Source organism: Abramis brama (assembly GCF_963993115.1).
Source record: "Abramis brama genome assembly, chromosome: 5".
Taxonomy (NCBI): Eukaryota; Metazoa; Chordata; class Actinopteri; order Cypriniformes; family Leuciscidae; genus Abramis; species Abramis brama.
This window is the reverse complement of record NC_139967.1, coordinates 39,327,662-39,343,803: the sequence shown is the minus strand read 5'-3', so window position 1 is coordinate 39,343,803 and position 16,142 is coordinate 39,327,662. Positions and strand designations below refer to the sequence as shown.

The 16,142-nt window shown below is 35.7% G+C and overlaps 1 protein-coding gene across 1 annotated transcript in view; it reads right to left on the bottom strand.

Annotated features, from left to right (window-relative positions):
- Nucleotides 1-14,694, bottom strand: part of aatf (apoptosis antagonizing transcription factor) — a 16,190-nt gene extending 1,496 nt beyond the window's left edge. Inside the window, exons 1-11 of the mRNA XM_084113306.1 lie at nucleotides 14,553-14,694; nucleotides 13,667-13,843; nucleotides 13,138-13,539; nucleotides 12,860-12,997; nucleotides 10,511-10,625; nucleotides 9,985-10,216; nucleotides 7,496-7,660; nucleotides 7,163-7,246; nucleotides 6,960-7,027; nucleotides 6,794-6,874; nucleotides 5,100-5,171 (exon numbers count right to left, since the gene is read on the bottom strand). Coding sequence (XP_083969432.1) covers nucleotides 5,100-5,171; nucleotides 6,794-6,874; nucleotides 6,960-7,027; nucleotides 7,163-7,246; nucleotides 7,496-7,660; nucleotides 9,985-10,216; nucleotides 10,511-10,625; nucleotides 12,860-12,997; nucleotides 13,138-13,539; nucleotides 13,667-13,843; nucleotides 14,553-14,670 — 1,652 coding nt within the window. The 5' untranslated portion in view covers nucleotides 14,671-14,694. The remainder of the gene's footprint in view (nucleotides 1-5,099; nucleotides 5,172-6,793; nucleotides 6,875-6,959; nucleotides 7,028-7,162; nucleotides 7,247-7,495; nucleotides 7,661-9,984; nucleotides 10,217-10,510; nucleotides 10,626-12,859; nucleotides 12,998-13,137; nucleotides 13,540-13,666; nucleotides 13,844-14,552) is intronic.
- Between the last annotated feature and the right edge of the window lie 1,448 nt (nucleotides 14,695-16,142).

Here is a 16,142-nt window from a genome sequence, read left to right as displayed (position 1 = left end):
AGTTCACCGATTGTTATGTAAATAAGACCAAGCACGTGTAACTACGTATGTGTGTGTGGCTGGCAAAGGTCAGGCTTCATTTTGTGTCATCTGTGGCTCTGATAACGGTCACAGTGTTATTATCAGTATGTTGCGATTTTAAAAAAAAAATTGACCACTATCATAATATACTGCATGCACTCTTTAAAAAAAAAAAAAAAAAAAAAAAGAATATTGTGAATTTAATGCTAAACGTTTTTTTTTTTTACGTTTTGGTCTCATGTTGACCAAGGATGTATTTATTTGATCACAAATACAGTAAAAATAGTAATATTATGAAACATTACAATTTAAATGAACTATTTTCTATTTCTAAATTTAAAGTACTCCAGTGAGAGCAAAGCTGAATTCTGAAATCGTTCTAATATGCTAATTTGATGCTCAAGAAGCATTTCCTATTTTCCTATTAATATAAATTTTGAAAAGAGTTGTGCTGCTTTTTCTTTTCTATTTTTGGTGAAAACTATTTTGTGATACAGTAGATTCTTTGATAATTAGAAAGTTCAAAAGAACATAATTTACTTAAAATGGAATTTGTTTGTAACATCATAAATGTCTTTACTGTTACTTTTAATCCATTTAATACATCCTTGCTAAATAAAAGTATTATTTTATTTTTTTCTCCCTGCAAAGTCCTAGACCCCAAACTTTTGAAACGGTACTGTTATATACAGGCCATATATTATTTACACACACACACACACACACACACACATACATATACATATACATATACAAATAATACATGCATACATATATATACACAATATATGTATTTTATATATACAGTATATATAAAATCAGTATTATTTTAGTATAATTATATATTATAGTATTTATAATTACTATTTTGAATTAGCTTTAATTTTTATATTTTCAGTCTACATTTTAATATAAAATTGTATGTATGCATGCATGTATGTATGCATGTATATTTTATATATAACTCAGCAAGCTATTATATATATATATATATATATATATATATATATATATATATATGTATATATATATATATATATATATATATATATATATATATATATATATATATATACAGTGAGGAAAATAAGTATTTGAACACCCTGCTATTTTGCAAGTTCTCCCACTTGGAAATCATGGAGGGGTCTGAAATTGTCATCGTAGGTGCATGTCCACTGTGAGAGACATAATCTAAAAAAAAATAATCCAGAAATCACAATGTATGATTTTTTTACTATTTATTTGTATGATACAGCTGCAAATAAGTATTTGAACACCTGAGAAAATCAATGTTAATATTTGGTACAGTAGCCTTTGTTTGCAATTACAGAGGTCAAACGTTTCCTGTAGTTTTTCACCAGGTTTGCACACACTGCAGGAGGGATTTTGGCCCACTCCTCCACACAGATCTTCTCTAGATCAGTCAGGTTTCTGGGCTGTCGCTGAGAAACACAGAGTTTGAGCTCCCTCCAAAGATTCTCTATTGGGTTTAGGTCTGGAGACTGGCTAGGCCACGCCAGAACCTTGATATGCTTCTTACAGAGCCACTCCTTGGTTATCCTGGCTGTGTGCTTCGGGTCATTATCATGTTGGAAGACCCAGCCTCGACCCATCTTCAATGCTCTAACTGAGGGAAGGAGGTTGTTCCCCAAAATCTCGCAATACATGGCCCCGGTCATCCTCTCCTTAATACAGTGCAGTCGTCCTGTCCCATGTGCAGAAAAACACCCCCAAAGCATGATGCTACCACCCCCATGCTTCACAGTAGGGATGGTGTTCTTGGGATGGTACTCATCATTCTTCTTCCTCCAAACACGTTTAGTGGAATTATGACCAAAAAGTTCTATTTTGGTCTCATCTGACCACATGACTTTCTCCCATGACTCCTCTGGATCATCCAAATGGTCATTGGCAAACTTAAGACGGGCCTTGACATGTGCTGGTTTAAGCAGGGGAACCTTCCGTGCCATGCATGATTTCAAACCATGACGTCTTAGTGTATTACCAACAGTAACCTTGGAAACGGTGGTCCCAGCTCTTTTCAGGTCATTGACCAGCTCCTCCCGTGTAGTTCTGGGCTGATTTCTCACCTTTCTTAGGATCATTGAGACCCCACGAGGTGAGATCTTGCATGGAGCCCCAGTCCGAGGGAGATTGACAGTCATGTTTAGCTTCTTCCATTTTCTAATGATTGCTCCAACAGTGGACCTTTTTTCACCAAGCTGCTTGGCAATTTCCCCGTAGCCCTTACCAGCATTGTGGAGGTGTACAATTTTGTCTCTAGTGTCTTTGGACAGCTCTTTGGTCTTGGCCATGTTAGTAGTTGGATTCTTACTGATTGTATGGGGTGGACAGGTGTCTTTATGCAGCTAACGACCTCAAACAGGTGCATCTAATTTAGGATAATAAATGGAGTAGAGGTGGACATTTTAAAGGCAGACTAACAGGTCTTTGAGGGTCAGAATTCTAGCTGATAGACAGGCGTTCAAATACTTATTTGCAGCTGTATCATACAAATAAATAGTTAAAAAATCATATATTGTGATTTCTGGATTATTTTTTTTTAGATTATGTCTCTCACAGTGGACATGCACCTACGATGACAATTTCAGACCCCTCCATGATTTCCAAGTGGGAGAACTTGCAAAATAGCAGGGTGTTCAAATACTTATTTTCCTCATATATAAATACACACACATACACATTGTTTTAAGAAACAATTAAGAAATATTACATACAGCTCTTGATGTTTCTGGTCTTTAAATAAATTTTCGTTTCATATGTATATGCAGGAAGGAAAATGTTACTCGATAAAGCATTCTTACATAAATTACTGTGGCTAAAATCTAGTTTTGAGATTACAGATAATTCATCCATTGTTAATCAAAATACGTTTAAATGACCTTTTGAGAAGCATACACACACATTACAATGCAAATAGAGTTTGACACAATTGGTTCTGTTGTCTCCTGGTCTTCCTAAAGATGTGTGTGTGCATTACAGTTCAGCATAATTCATTTCATTTCTGTCACCTCCTTGAGTGCTTCATGTTTTCGTCCTCTACGTGCTCAAGTAGAACAGCACTGTGACCGTGATCACCAGGCCAAGTCTATCCTTCACCTCTTCATCAATCCATCCTCTCCTCTCTAATCCTGCCTCCACATCCTCCATCTCTCTCCTCTACACCTCTCCAAACAGCACAGCATATGCTGGAACCCTTAAAACCTCCTCAGGAATAATTACTGTGAGTGTTTGAGGAAAAGAAAACAATAGAAGACTACAGAGAGAAGATCAGTGTGTTCAAGGCTTGATTTTGTAGGACTGTGATTTCCTGTTTTAGATGTATACAATTTCAATATTTTTTTAAGGAATTTCACCAAAAAAAAGAAAATTCTCATTCATTCTCCATGTCACTCCAAATCTGTGTGATTCTGTTCCGAGGAACGCAAACATAGTTATTTAGCAGAATGTTCAAGCTCTTATTTGTGTGAAGAAAGTGAATCTTGACTGCTGTTGTCGAGAGTCTTCTAAAGTCATTTGATCATTTTGTTTGAGAAACACACTAAAATTTAGGAGACAGAAAAGTACTGGGGAGTACTATGGAAGCTTGTTTCCACCACTGAATAAAAAAGAAAAAAGGTAAGCGCGACATCGCACAATTCTGACTTTTTTTCTCACAATTCTGACTTTATAACATGCAATTGCGAGTTATAATGTCAGAATTGCAAGATAAAAAGTCGCAATTATATTCCATGGCAGAAACAGATTAAGACTAATTTTTGTATTTAACAATATCTGATAAGCATCATCATGAAAAGTGTTTCTACTACACCTGCACAAAATTAATGTGATACCATGTTACAGCGACAGGAATAACACAGTACTTACTACTAATGTGTGTCATTGATGTACTACATAGTATTTTAAGGTACTTTGATGAATACCATGGTATTACCCCAAAAACAGGGTAGTTTAAGGTATATTTTTGCTTGGGTAGTCCATATATATATTTATATTAACTTATAGGTTGATTAAACAAATTATTATCAATGTTGAAAACAGTTGTGCTGCTTAATACTTTTGTGGAAACTCTGACATATATATTTTTCGGGATCCTTTAATGAATAAAAACAGAAATCTTTTTACTTTTACTGTCACTTTTGATCAATTTATTGTGTCCTTGCTGATTAAAAGTTTTTCATTTCTTTAAAAAAATAAATCTTACTGACCCCAAACTTTGAACAGAAGTGTATGTATGTTGTTTAATATGAAAACATTATGTTTTGATCACTCATAGGAAAATGAAAAAAAGTAGCTACAAAACACCTGATATGTACAACAGTCTTTGTCAAACCATGAGAAAACATACAAATATGAGAAGGGGGATTAAAGTGAAATCTTTGACGCGTGAGTGTTTGTGTATTTGCATATCTCCAAAGTGTGTTTGATTAGCCTGTTCTCTGTTTGAGGAGGATTACTGTTGGCTGACAGGACAGAGAAACACACAACTGAACCATTAATTAAACGCATGTGCGCACACACACACAACTTCCTGCTGGTGTCCTTACAGCACAGTAATACAGTAAGGGTACAAACACAGACTGGCACACAAAAAGCCCACTCAAATCATGCTTTGACAGTTAAAAGGACAGTTCAGACAAAAGTGAAAGTTCAGTCATCATTTGTTCACCCTCATGCTATTCCAACACCATTTTTGTTTTCTTTTTCCATAGAACACAAAATTAAACATATTGCAGATTGTTCTAGCTGCTATAAAGACAGTTTGTCTGTTCCTCACATAAAGCTATCGTATGGCTTCAGAAGTCTGGGAATGTAGCGCACGATGGATGTAAAGTGCTTTTCTGGTGCTGCTTTGTCCTTTTTTTCACATCTACTTTCCCTGTATGGAAAACAGCAGCTGGGATTCTCTGCTAAACATCTTTTGTTCCACAGTATAAATGACAGCATTTTCATTCTTGTGTTAACTACACTGTTAAACAACTTTATACATCATATGAATATGATTTTTCAGCAGAAAGAGAAAATCAGACATGAGAAGAACATAAGACGTCACTCACCGGGCTTCATCACTCATGCTGCTGTTGTCCATAGGACCCATGAAATTCATCAGCTTACTGTGAATGTGAAACCTGACAAGAAGTTTGAAAGAATGACAAGTATAAACACAAACAGTCTTGAGTAAATTGAATTGTGGGGTTTCATTGTGAGTGATTTTGAACTCATTTACATTACAAACACAATTAAATGAGATGTGTGATAAGAGATGTTATCTGGTGCTTAGTCAGCAGAAACAACCCACCTCATTCCTGTAATATCATCTATCTGGGCGTAACTGAATTAAGCTACCAAATAACAGCATGTGACTTGCAGCCAAAAAAAATTGCTTTATAAGCTAATAAAATAAAAGCAGTGTTATGTTAGTATCATTGAGATACTATTATAGTTCTTAAAGGGATAGTTCACCCAAAAATGAAAATTAGCCCATGATTTACTCACCCTGAAGCCATCCTAGGTGTATATGACATTCTTCCTTCAGACGAATACAATCAGAGTTATATTAAAAAAATGTCCTGGCTCTTCCAAGTTTGATTGATGCACAACGTAATGACGAAGGCAATTGCCCAGCCCTGTTTGTTTGAACCGCGAGAGGCGTCATTTGCCGTCATTACGTTGTGCGTCAAGTTCAAGTGTTACTCTTTTGGCGTAAGCCGATGTGTATGGCCGTCTGCCGGAAGCTAGTTATTTTAGTCAATAAAGTTTTAAATATGGATATTTTTCTTACACGAACGCATCGCTTCACTTCAGAAGGCCTTTGTTAACCCCCGCTGATCTGTGTTGAGCACTTTAATCATGAATAGATGCGCTTTTATGGACTTCCAAAGTCAAACTGCCATTCACTCTCATAATCAAGCTTGGAAGAGCCAGGACATTTTTTAATATAACTCAGACTGTATTCGTCTGAAGGAAGAATGTCATACACACCTAGGATGGCTTCAGGGTGAGTAAATCATGGGCTAACTTTCATTTTTGGGTGGACTATCCCTTTAATATTTTTAATTAGTCTTTATTTTTATAGTTTATGTTTTCATTTTCTCTTTTGTTCCATTTTGAATTTGTTTTTGTATTGAATAAAACTAAAATAACGCTGAATCTAAGAGCTGCGATAGTTGTGCTAGTGTCAAAACAATTGGTTTGGTGTATTATATGAGTGAATTGTATGCATGTATCTCCAGACCATTTTTAACCCCAAAATGAAAAGAAAATGCCTATGTTACATAAATGAGAATCATCCTGCCTGAACATTTTAATTTTTAGTATTTCAACTTGGCAACTAGTTGAAATAATTTATCTTTCGAAAAAAAATTTTTTATTTCAGTTAATGACATTTTTTGATAGCTTTAGTTTACAGGCCATTATTAACACCAAGAGTAAAATAAATTCATCATTTTCATTTTCGTAAAGCAAAATTTAATTAAAATCGATTTGTTTATAATTTGTTAAATTACAATTAATTGATGACAAACAAGACAGACAGACAGATAGACAGAGTAATGAGAATTTGGGTGGAAAATGTCACATTAAATATAATTTCTTAATTTTTCTTTTGATTTTGGGGGGAAATATGGCTTGGACATTTCATTGACAGGTTTTGTGATATCCTAAGTTCTGAGCATATGAGCATTTGTGAGATTCACCAGTATATCCTGAGTTCTGAGCATATCTCAAGTCTTTCAGCAGTGTTTCAGCTTACCTGATCTTCCTGCCTTTGCTGGCTTTGGTGTCCACCTTCTTCTTGATTTTACTTCGTAGTTTCTGGATGGCAAGCCACTGCCTGTGAGATCAGAGGTTGAGTTACTATGGCCAAATACACGCGACACATGAAACATTTACATGCACACACACACACACACACTCACTTTCCCATGGCCACTTGATCATTGGGGTCTGTCGCACTTGTTTTGCGCTCAATAAGCTCTCGAAGTAGCTGTGAAAAAGAGAGAGAGCTTCCTGACATCACCTCAGTATGTCTACAATCTCTTTATAGCTACTCATCAATGTAGTCATTGTTGTTGACAAATAAACTGCATAATAACAATTCATATCCTGTCTGTTTTCTTACCAGGTGATAAAAGTCATCGTCATCAAAAATCTCCTCGTCCATATCTTTGAGGTGCACATTAGCTTTCAGTGCCAATTCAGCTGCCTAAAACAGAGAGTGAGCTCAGTCAGTCTTCAAGCATGAGATTACTTTTAAAAGTAGTTTTACATTATTGTGTTACTCCTAATACAATTACACTAACAGAAATATAAAAACTCATTGTCACCCACTGAACTGGCTGGCTTGACTAACATCTCTAAGATGTTTTGCTCTTAACAATGCTACAGCAAATCTACAGAGCAGAATATTCAATTAAAAGAGAATCATCCCTCTAAAATCAGAGCCATGTCTTACCTCTCCCTCTGTGACACTGCTGTCCATTTCAGGCGCGATGGGCTCCGGCTTCCCCAGAACTCTGTATTCAGACCTGCGCGTCTGTGTACGTCTCACCAGCCTCTCTTTGTCCATTAAAACCTGCTCCACCTGTGTCAAGATGTTCCTGTCAAATGCCCCAAAACCCTGTGTGATGGAAAAGACAAAGACATTGTAAATTACTAGTGAAGATACACAAGCAGTTGACAAATCAAGAAGTGATGACGTGAGCAGTGTGACGTTATATTCAATCTAAAACTAAGCCCTGGTTTCACCGACAAGGCTTAAGCCTTAAATGTCCTAATTGACCTAATGCCTAATCCTGGCTTAATTTAAGCCCCGTCTGTGATACCGGGCCTATATTAAACAACACATTTCTTCTTTATTATTATAAATGCAGTTATGATAATTTAAGAAAAAATTAAGTTCTGTGATTTTGGAATACAATCCTTCTTAGTGTTCAATGGTCCCTATCATTCACTTTCGGTTTCCGCCCACTATTCTTCTTCACTGATGAAGTCTTGCCATCCTATGTGTACAGTTATAATCGTAAAGATTGTTTTTAGAACACCAAACAATTGGGGTGTTAAAGGGGTCATGACATGAGACATCAAATTTGCCTTGATATTTTGACATATAAGGGGTCTTTGTACCATTAAAACATCCTGCAAATTTCATAGATTAAAACATCCTCTTTATTATAAACCAACAATTTATTTAATCAAGCTTCAAAAACGTCTTGTTTTGATATTGTGGGATCTGTGACATAAATTTTATATGCCTACCTCATCGCACCATAGGCCCCGCCCTCTGGCATTTAGTCGCTTAACGACTGACATTTGCCAACACTGGATGTGAGCGTCACATCAAAAGCAAATAGAACCCATTATAAATCACTGACGCTGTCTACACTGGATACAGTAAACAGATGCATGTTCCGTTCAGTTAAGTATTTCATAGAGAACATTTGTGGCAATGGTCTCCACAATCAACTTGGGCTCACAACGCTTTTGGGAAACGCAACCCAGTTCAGTTCAGCTTTGGAAACAAGTGGGTGGTTTCTTTTAATAAATTTCTTTTTTATATGGATAATGTTTTCAAAACGCTTAATCATGTGCAATTGCGAGTAAGCGTTGATACCGTTTCCTATGCAATGACGTAAGCCAATCATAACAGTGGCCTTTTACTGACAAGCTTTAAAGGACCATCTTTTCAAATTCAGACAGATGGTCAGAATGAAGGTTGAACATAATCGTTTTTTCCGCATATATCAGTGGTCTTATGGTCTTCACTATTTTTTTCATGAGCCACACTGATAGGACAAACTTAATAGGAGAGCCACTTTAACCGCAAAGTATCAAAAGTTACATCCAGTCATAAATACCATGTCTGCTTATCAATCTGTCATCCCTGAACATACAATATGCTATGCAATGCACTAAATACAAAAGTAGGGGGAAAATCATTCTTTATCATTTACCAATCAAATTGGTAACTTAGACGAGATGATTTCCCTTAATGACAAAAAAGCAGGATTTCCAGAATATATTCATCCCAGAATATATTTAATGACCTTAAGTTATTTATTTTTTTCTACATTAGCCCATTAGGCATCTAACCATCCAAAAGCAGATTCGGCGTTAAGAGCTGGAAAGATAGCCTTAACTGGCAACTCCGCATTGAGTCACTGGCAGTGGCATGCACAACTTTTGTTTCAATCGGATTGAATTCATACCATGATGTGCGTGTTTATATGTCACAAGCTTCAAATCGGAATTAATTGACATGCACACACTTCACATATATACAAAGTTTCCCACTGTTTGCGCTTATTACCATTCTCCTACATACGTTCTTTATTTGTTTTAAACAGTAGACATAATAATTTGGAGACAATGAGCATATGAATCGTTGTGCCTTGCTGCATTTATCACGCAGTAAAATTGCCCCTCGCCCAAAACCAGTCGTCTGTGGATGAGAATCCAAAACAAGGACGTTTGTCCTGCTCCACTTCACTTCTCCTTCACACTTCACAGTGAAAGGAGAATTTTAGAATGACGGGACACTCATTTATATGACACTTTACTCAACAGGAAGAACAGCTCGTTCCACGCATCATCCTTTCAGTTTCGGGTTTCAATCCGATCAATGGTTTAATGTTCTCTCGATCTTTCAATCCGATCGAAATTATTTGTAATAGAGCAGACACTGAGTTTTTTTAATGGGTTATGTTATAGCCCTACTTGTTTTTATGAAATATCCGTATTGACTGCGTGATCATATGACTGTACTATTTACCACCATGCGAGCCACAAATTAAAGCTTGGCGAGCCACGCAATGAGTAACACTGGCATATATATTTGTTTTTTGATGTAAAAAAAAAACTAACTTTATGAGTGAACCTCAATTAACATATTAAAATAATAAAAAAAGGTTATGACCTTTTAGGTTATAGACACTATTTGTTTACCTTATTGCTCTTGCCCGTTGTGAGCCGCGTCTTGTCATACCATTTCTGCAAGGTGGCATCGCGGTAAGGCAGAAAAGCGGCAAAGCGTTTGGCCATAAAGTTGGGATACTCCGCCATTTCCAGTTTTCGTTTGGGGGGTCCCTTCCGAACTGCCTCCTGTTCTTCCTCTTGGCCATCATCCCCATTTTCCATATCTTCCTCACTGTTAATTTCCTCATCATCTTTAGGACTGCTATATGTGAAAAAAAAAAGAGATTCGCATAAGGAAATTAAATACTTATGGTATACAGTTTAGACAACAGAAGAATAATGACATGTAAGAAGCGTCCCAAAAATAGTAACCTGTGATTAGTTCCCATTGATAAATAGAAATAAAGAATGAGTTCAATAGAAATTGAACAGTAATTGATATTACAATACCATGGTTTTTTGGTTCATTAATAAAATGTGGAATAATTCAGCCAAAAAGTAACATTCTGTCAACATTTTCTTAATAAAAATTTATTTTAAAAGCAGAATTTGGTACCTGCTGGCTCCCCAGGTCTTGCCTTGAGAAATAGCTCTGGTTTCAGGGTTTTGGTAGAGCAGCAGATCTTGGAGTTCCAGCAGAGACCTCTGTAGAGCCTTCAGGGCTTTATGACCTACCACACACAGATATGAGCTTATCATACAGCATATGTCGACCACAACATTAATTCAGCACACTTCTGTAAACACAAGGTCATTACAACTCACCTCCTCTGATCTTATAATTTATGCACTACACTAGTTAAAAACATCAAAAAACACAAAGAAATTAATTCTACAGCCCATAGCAAACAAGCCATCAAACAAGATACTGACTCCATGGCATAAAAAAAAAAAAAACAAGCTTAAAGAACATTAAGAGGGTCATTTTTCACTTTTAAAATGATGTCAGAGACAACTAGAAGTTAGCCATTTGTGGTTGAGGAGAGGTATGAAATCAGATTTAAAATCTTCAGACTTACGATCAACATACATTCCATTGACGTACATTGGAAGAACAAGTGCCATTTCTAGCACAAAAGTTTACCCGTAATGCCCAAAACCATACCAAAGCAAAAAAAAACTAAAGCGAAAAAATTAACCAAAGCAGAAAAAAAACCTGTCCTGTTAGCTATAAAAATAAGTGACTTGCTATTATATAAAATATCCTAGTACTAGTAAAATCCTAGAATGCAAAACACTACTAGCCTTGAAACAAACCCTGAAGCCTATGTTACAATTTACTTTACATAATAAAGAGCAAATAAATAAAAGGACTGGTGTGTGTGGGGGGGTTGCACAGATTGTGTCATCTTTACAGCTAATCAAAAGTATGCACGCACAGCACCCTCTCCTTTCACCCCAAAGCAACGTGCTGTTCAAAATTCAGGAGGACGGTCCCACATCAATCATTTGCTGGCAAAAGGACCAATGCAATAAATATGTAAATGAGGAGCAGGTAGTCTCTCTAAGCACCCAGATCTGCCTGAGAAAAAGGTGCACAAACGTATTAATTGCTCAGAGCTAGAAGAATCCTGATATTAAAACCAAAAGTGATGTTGGGGCTGTGCTTCCTTAGGGGATCTTGGTTAACTGCACAGGTTTAAATTATGATAAAGGCAGAAATGTAACTGTCTGATCATATAATTCCTCGCTGACTGTGGACTCGGAAATAGACACAGGATGGGAGAATTACAACGAGTTTCATGCCTTTTGCTCATGTCGGTTAACCATCTTTTAGGAGGATACAAGCATATAAACTACCTTTCAAAGATTTAGGGTCGGTAAGATTTTTTTTTAAAGTAGTCTCTTATGCTCACCAGGGCTGTGTTTATTTGACATTTGAAATATGTGTGAAATATTATTACAACTTAAAATAACAATTTTCTACTTTAATTTATTTTAAAATGCAATCCGTTTCTGTGATGGCAAAGTTGAATTTTCAGCATCATTACTCCAGTCTTCAGTGTCACATGAATCCTACAGAAATCAATCTGATATGATTTGATGCTCAAGAAACATTTCTTATTAGCAATGTTGAAAACAGGCGTGATGCTTAATGTTTGTGGAAACCATGATACAATAAAACAATTTTTCAAGATTCTACAATGAATAGAAAGTTTGAAAGAGCAGCATTAATTTTTTTGTAACAACATAAATGTCTTTACTGTCACTTTAATGCAACCTTGCAGAGTAAAAGTATTAATTTCTTTTAAAAAAAATTTAAAAAAAAAATCTTACTGACTTCAAACTTCCCTACTTTGTGTAGTTGACCAATAAATTAAACATTAAATTTAAAATGTACTTTAAGAACAATGGAAAGGAACACCTTTATAGTATTAAAGTTACAGTAAAATCAAAATTGAAAAATCTTTTTTTTTAATTCATGTGCATACTTTAATCAAAATAACTTCCACTCCCTCTTGCAATGATGATCTCTTCTCTGATGACATTTCCTATCTGAGGGTGGGACTTTAACCTCTCCCATTCAGTAACCTGTCACTCACATGAGATTGCAGCAATGCCAAATGACAACGGTCCAATCAATTCCTGATGGACAAACTCAAGTCCCGTCCTACAGATTGTTCGAGAAGCCGTTTCTCTCGTCACAAAAAGGAAGAAAAGACTTCCACTTCATGCCAACTTTAAGTGAAGTATTAATATTTGACGTCCGAATTTGAAACACAACATTTCAATAGGTAATGCGTCAAAATAAGAAAGAATGTGGCTAGAAGTTGACCCATGTTCTGTGAAATTTCAGACATATGCACATTAGCAACTACCAAAGTTGAGTTAGGATTAAGGAATGATTAGAAAAACAGTTCTTTTTATATCACTGTTAAATGTAAAATGGAGTCAATGCACTTACTATTTTTTAAAGCATCAGCATATTCAGCCCCTCCTCTGCTCTTGAACTCTGGGAATGTCTGTGGCTGTGGAAGCTGATTGGCTGTTACAAGAGCCTTCTGCATTTTGATTCGCCTTTCAAGCATCATGTCCCAAAGAGCTGGAGACATTTGAAAACAGCATAAAGTTGAGTAGTATTTTTCTGGTATTTTCTATTTTTCTTATAATATATATTATAAATGTATTGTTGTTAATTATTTATTTTTAGAGCACATTGTGAATGTGCTTAAGTATTCATACCGAGTTGATTTTTCACTGCTTTCCCTTTCTCGACCTCTTCATCAACTTTCTCTTTAGAGAAGGTCCTCAAGGCTGATTCCTCTTCTTCACCTTCTTTAGAGCCTATCTCACTCTCTCCTTCACTGGCTGATGAGTCCTCTTCATCCTCACTGTCTCCCAGATCATCCATTCCCTCTGTGAGTTTCATAAAGTCTGTGCCCTTCATTTTAGAGACCAAGCTGGACATCTGTGAACTATCGTCTCCATTGAGATCCTCCTCGACATCGGCTTCATCATGGTCACCATCTTCATCATCCTCCTCCTCATCATCATCATCATCTTTGATGCACTCCATGTACTTGTCCAGCATTCCATTTTCTTCATCATCATCATCATCATCATCATCATCTTCTTCTTCATCAGCTAAAAATGTGCATATAAGTTAGTTCCTCAATCCCAGCTTATTATGCACAGATAGCTATATGCAAGTTATGCATTAGTTGATATAACCAAAAAGTATCTCTATTTTTGTTAAACATTTTCACCTCACCTGATCCATCCAACTCTTTCTGTAGATCTTTTCTGGATGTCGCCTTGCCACAATATCGACGATCACCGTCAGCCAGAATGGCAATGGAGCGCCTCCGCAGATTGCCAGATAAAAGTTCGGCATCGTCATCTTCATCCCCACCTTCATCAAACTTCTCTATGACTTTAGCTTTCGTCTCTGCAGTTCGAATAAATGAAATATTATTATTTATTTTAGCTAAGTACTCATGGGAGTTTACAGTTAATCATATTAACAGGCAGTGATACATTTGTTATAAATAAAACCTGCAAATAAGGTAAAGATATTGACTATATCACTAAACCATAATAATGACTATGTCTATAGCATAAAAACAATGCCTTTCACATTTGTTGTAGTGTAATTATCAATAGGTCCTGCTGTAATAAGTTTCTTCTTAATATATGTTCTTATAACTAATGTTGTAGCATCATGGTACAATGATGGTATCAGAAAGTAATACCATGGTACTGAATGGTTACCATATTACCAAACAAATACTCTAGCATAGTATTTACATGATACTTTAAAGAATAACACGGTACTACCACGGCAAACAAAACACACCATGATACATTGTGTTAGTGGAAACTTAAAAATAAGTAAACATTTTAACAAAAATAGCAGTTATTTAGTATTATTTAATGTGTGGTTATAGTAATTATTAGGAATATCGTTTTTATTACTAACTTACATCAAATGTTATGAGTCGTTGATCTTAATAAGTGTGAAGTAAAGTCAGTTCTCAGTACACTGAGGCATGCAGACACATCGTGCTTGCAATGGAGGTGACAGATTGGCCAATATAATAGCACTAAAATGCCTTACAACACGTTAAATTAACGGTTAGGATATTTATATACAATACCTTCATCTTGGTCGTCCTCGGGATCCACGAAGTTTGGTAAAGGATTTAACAAATCCTCGAGCTGCTGTGATATGGAAGCTGCCATGTCTGACCCACGCTGCACCTCTAATGACATCATCGGAGTGCGCCCGAGGAGTCGTCTCGTGACGTGCACACAAAATAGGTTGGTGTTTGTTTGATACGCTAAGTACACAGTAAATTGTCTTTTCTCAGACAGAGTGAGTTTAACAGAGTATTTAAATCGTTAATACTGCACATTGTTATGTTCTAGGTAAACCTGCCATAATCAAAGCAGTGGGTGTGTGGAGAAGATAAATATTTTACCCGACAGATCGAGGATTTAATTTTTAAAAGGACAGTTCATCATTTACTCACCCTCAAGTTGTTCCAAACCTATGCATTTCTTTGTCCTGTTGAAAACAAAAGAAGATATTTTGAAGAATGTCTGTAACCAGACAGACGGGCCATAGTATGTAGAGAAAAAAAATACTATGAAAGTCAGTGGGGCCCATCAACTGTTTGGTTGCCAACATTCTTCAAAATATCTTCTTTTGTGGAAAAAGAGACGAAAGAAATTCATACATTTTCCTATAATGTTTATCTGATTTGGGGACTATAATGTTTTTAATATAGCTAAAAACAAGCATGTTAAGGCAAACAAATTGAGCTGTAGGTCTATACAAAAAAAGTTAGATAAATAGGCCTATATGCTATTTTGCATTCAGCACGATATGTAGAATTTTACATAATATCGAATCAATAGCTGCATGCTAGTAAATTTTAAATAAGTAGCCTAAAGAAAATGCCTTTTATGTAGGCTATTGTCTACTCATATGCAACGCTTATTTTATTTTATTTTACTGCCAAATTGACACGTCTAAAACTTCATTAGATTAGATACATAATGCAATTCATGCTCATGAGAAATAATGCAGCCTATAGATGTGATTCTGTTATTCTCGAATAGGCTCATCACTGTCAGTGAAAGTTCATAAAATCTAAATTTTGCAAGTCATATTTCTGGATGTCATAATATAGAAATATTATGACATGTTCAAAAATATATTGAAAAGTTTAGATTTTATGAATATTTTCATATGTTTTACATTTATTACATTTAGCAACAAGGATGACCTAACACTGACATTATCAAATCCTCAAATAAAATCCATAAAAACCCATCCTTTTGCCATTTGTCCCACTATGAATGCCTCTGTGTCCTCCCAGTTTGTTCTCCAGACTCCCTGTTTAGAGCACTGTTTGTTTTAACAGTTATAAAATGACAGATTATCAAATGTATTTGCGCTTCATTTGTCAACATGTATTTATGGTTTTGTTTAGTGTATTCTTTGTGCAAACACAATATCATACAAACTAATACAGCGAATCACAAGTCAGATATAAATTGAATCAATACAAAAGTTTGGTTCCTTGCTTGAAGAAAAAGTTCATGTCAGTATCAAGAGGGTTGATATTCAAACCCCTGAAAAAAATATATACGTAAACAATTGACTCCTCTCTGTCCACTGACCATATATGAAATGATTTATAGAAGGTAGACTTTGTCTTATAATTCAAGTCATATTTCAT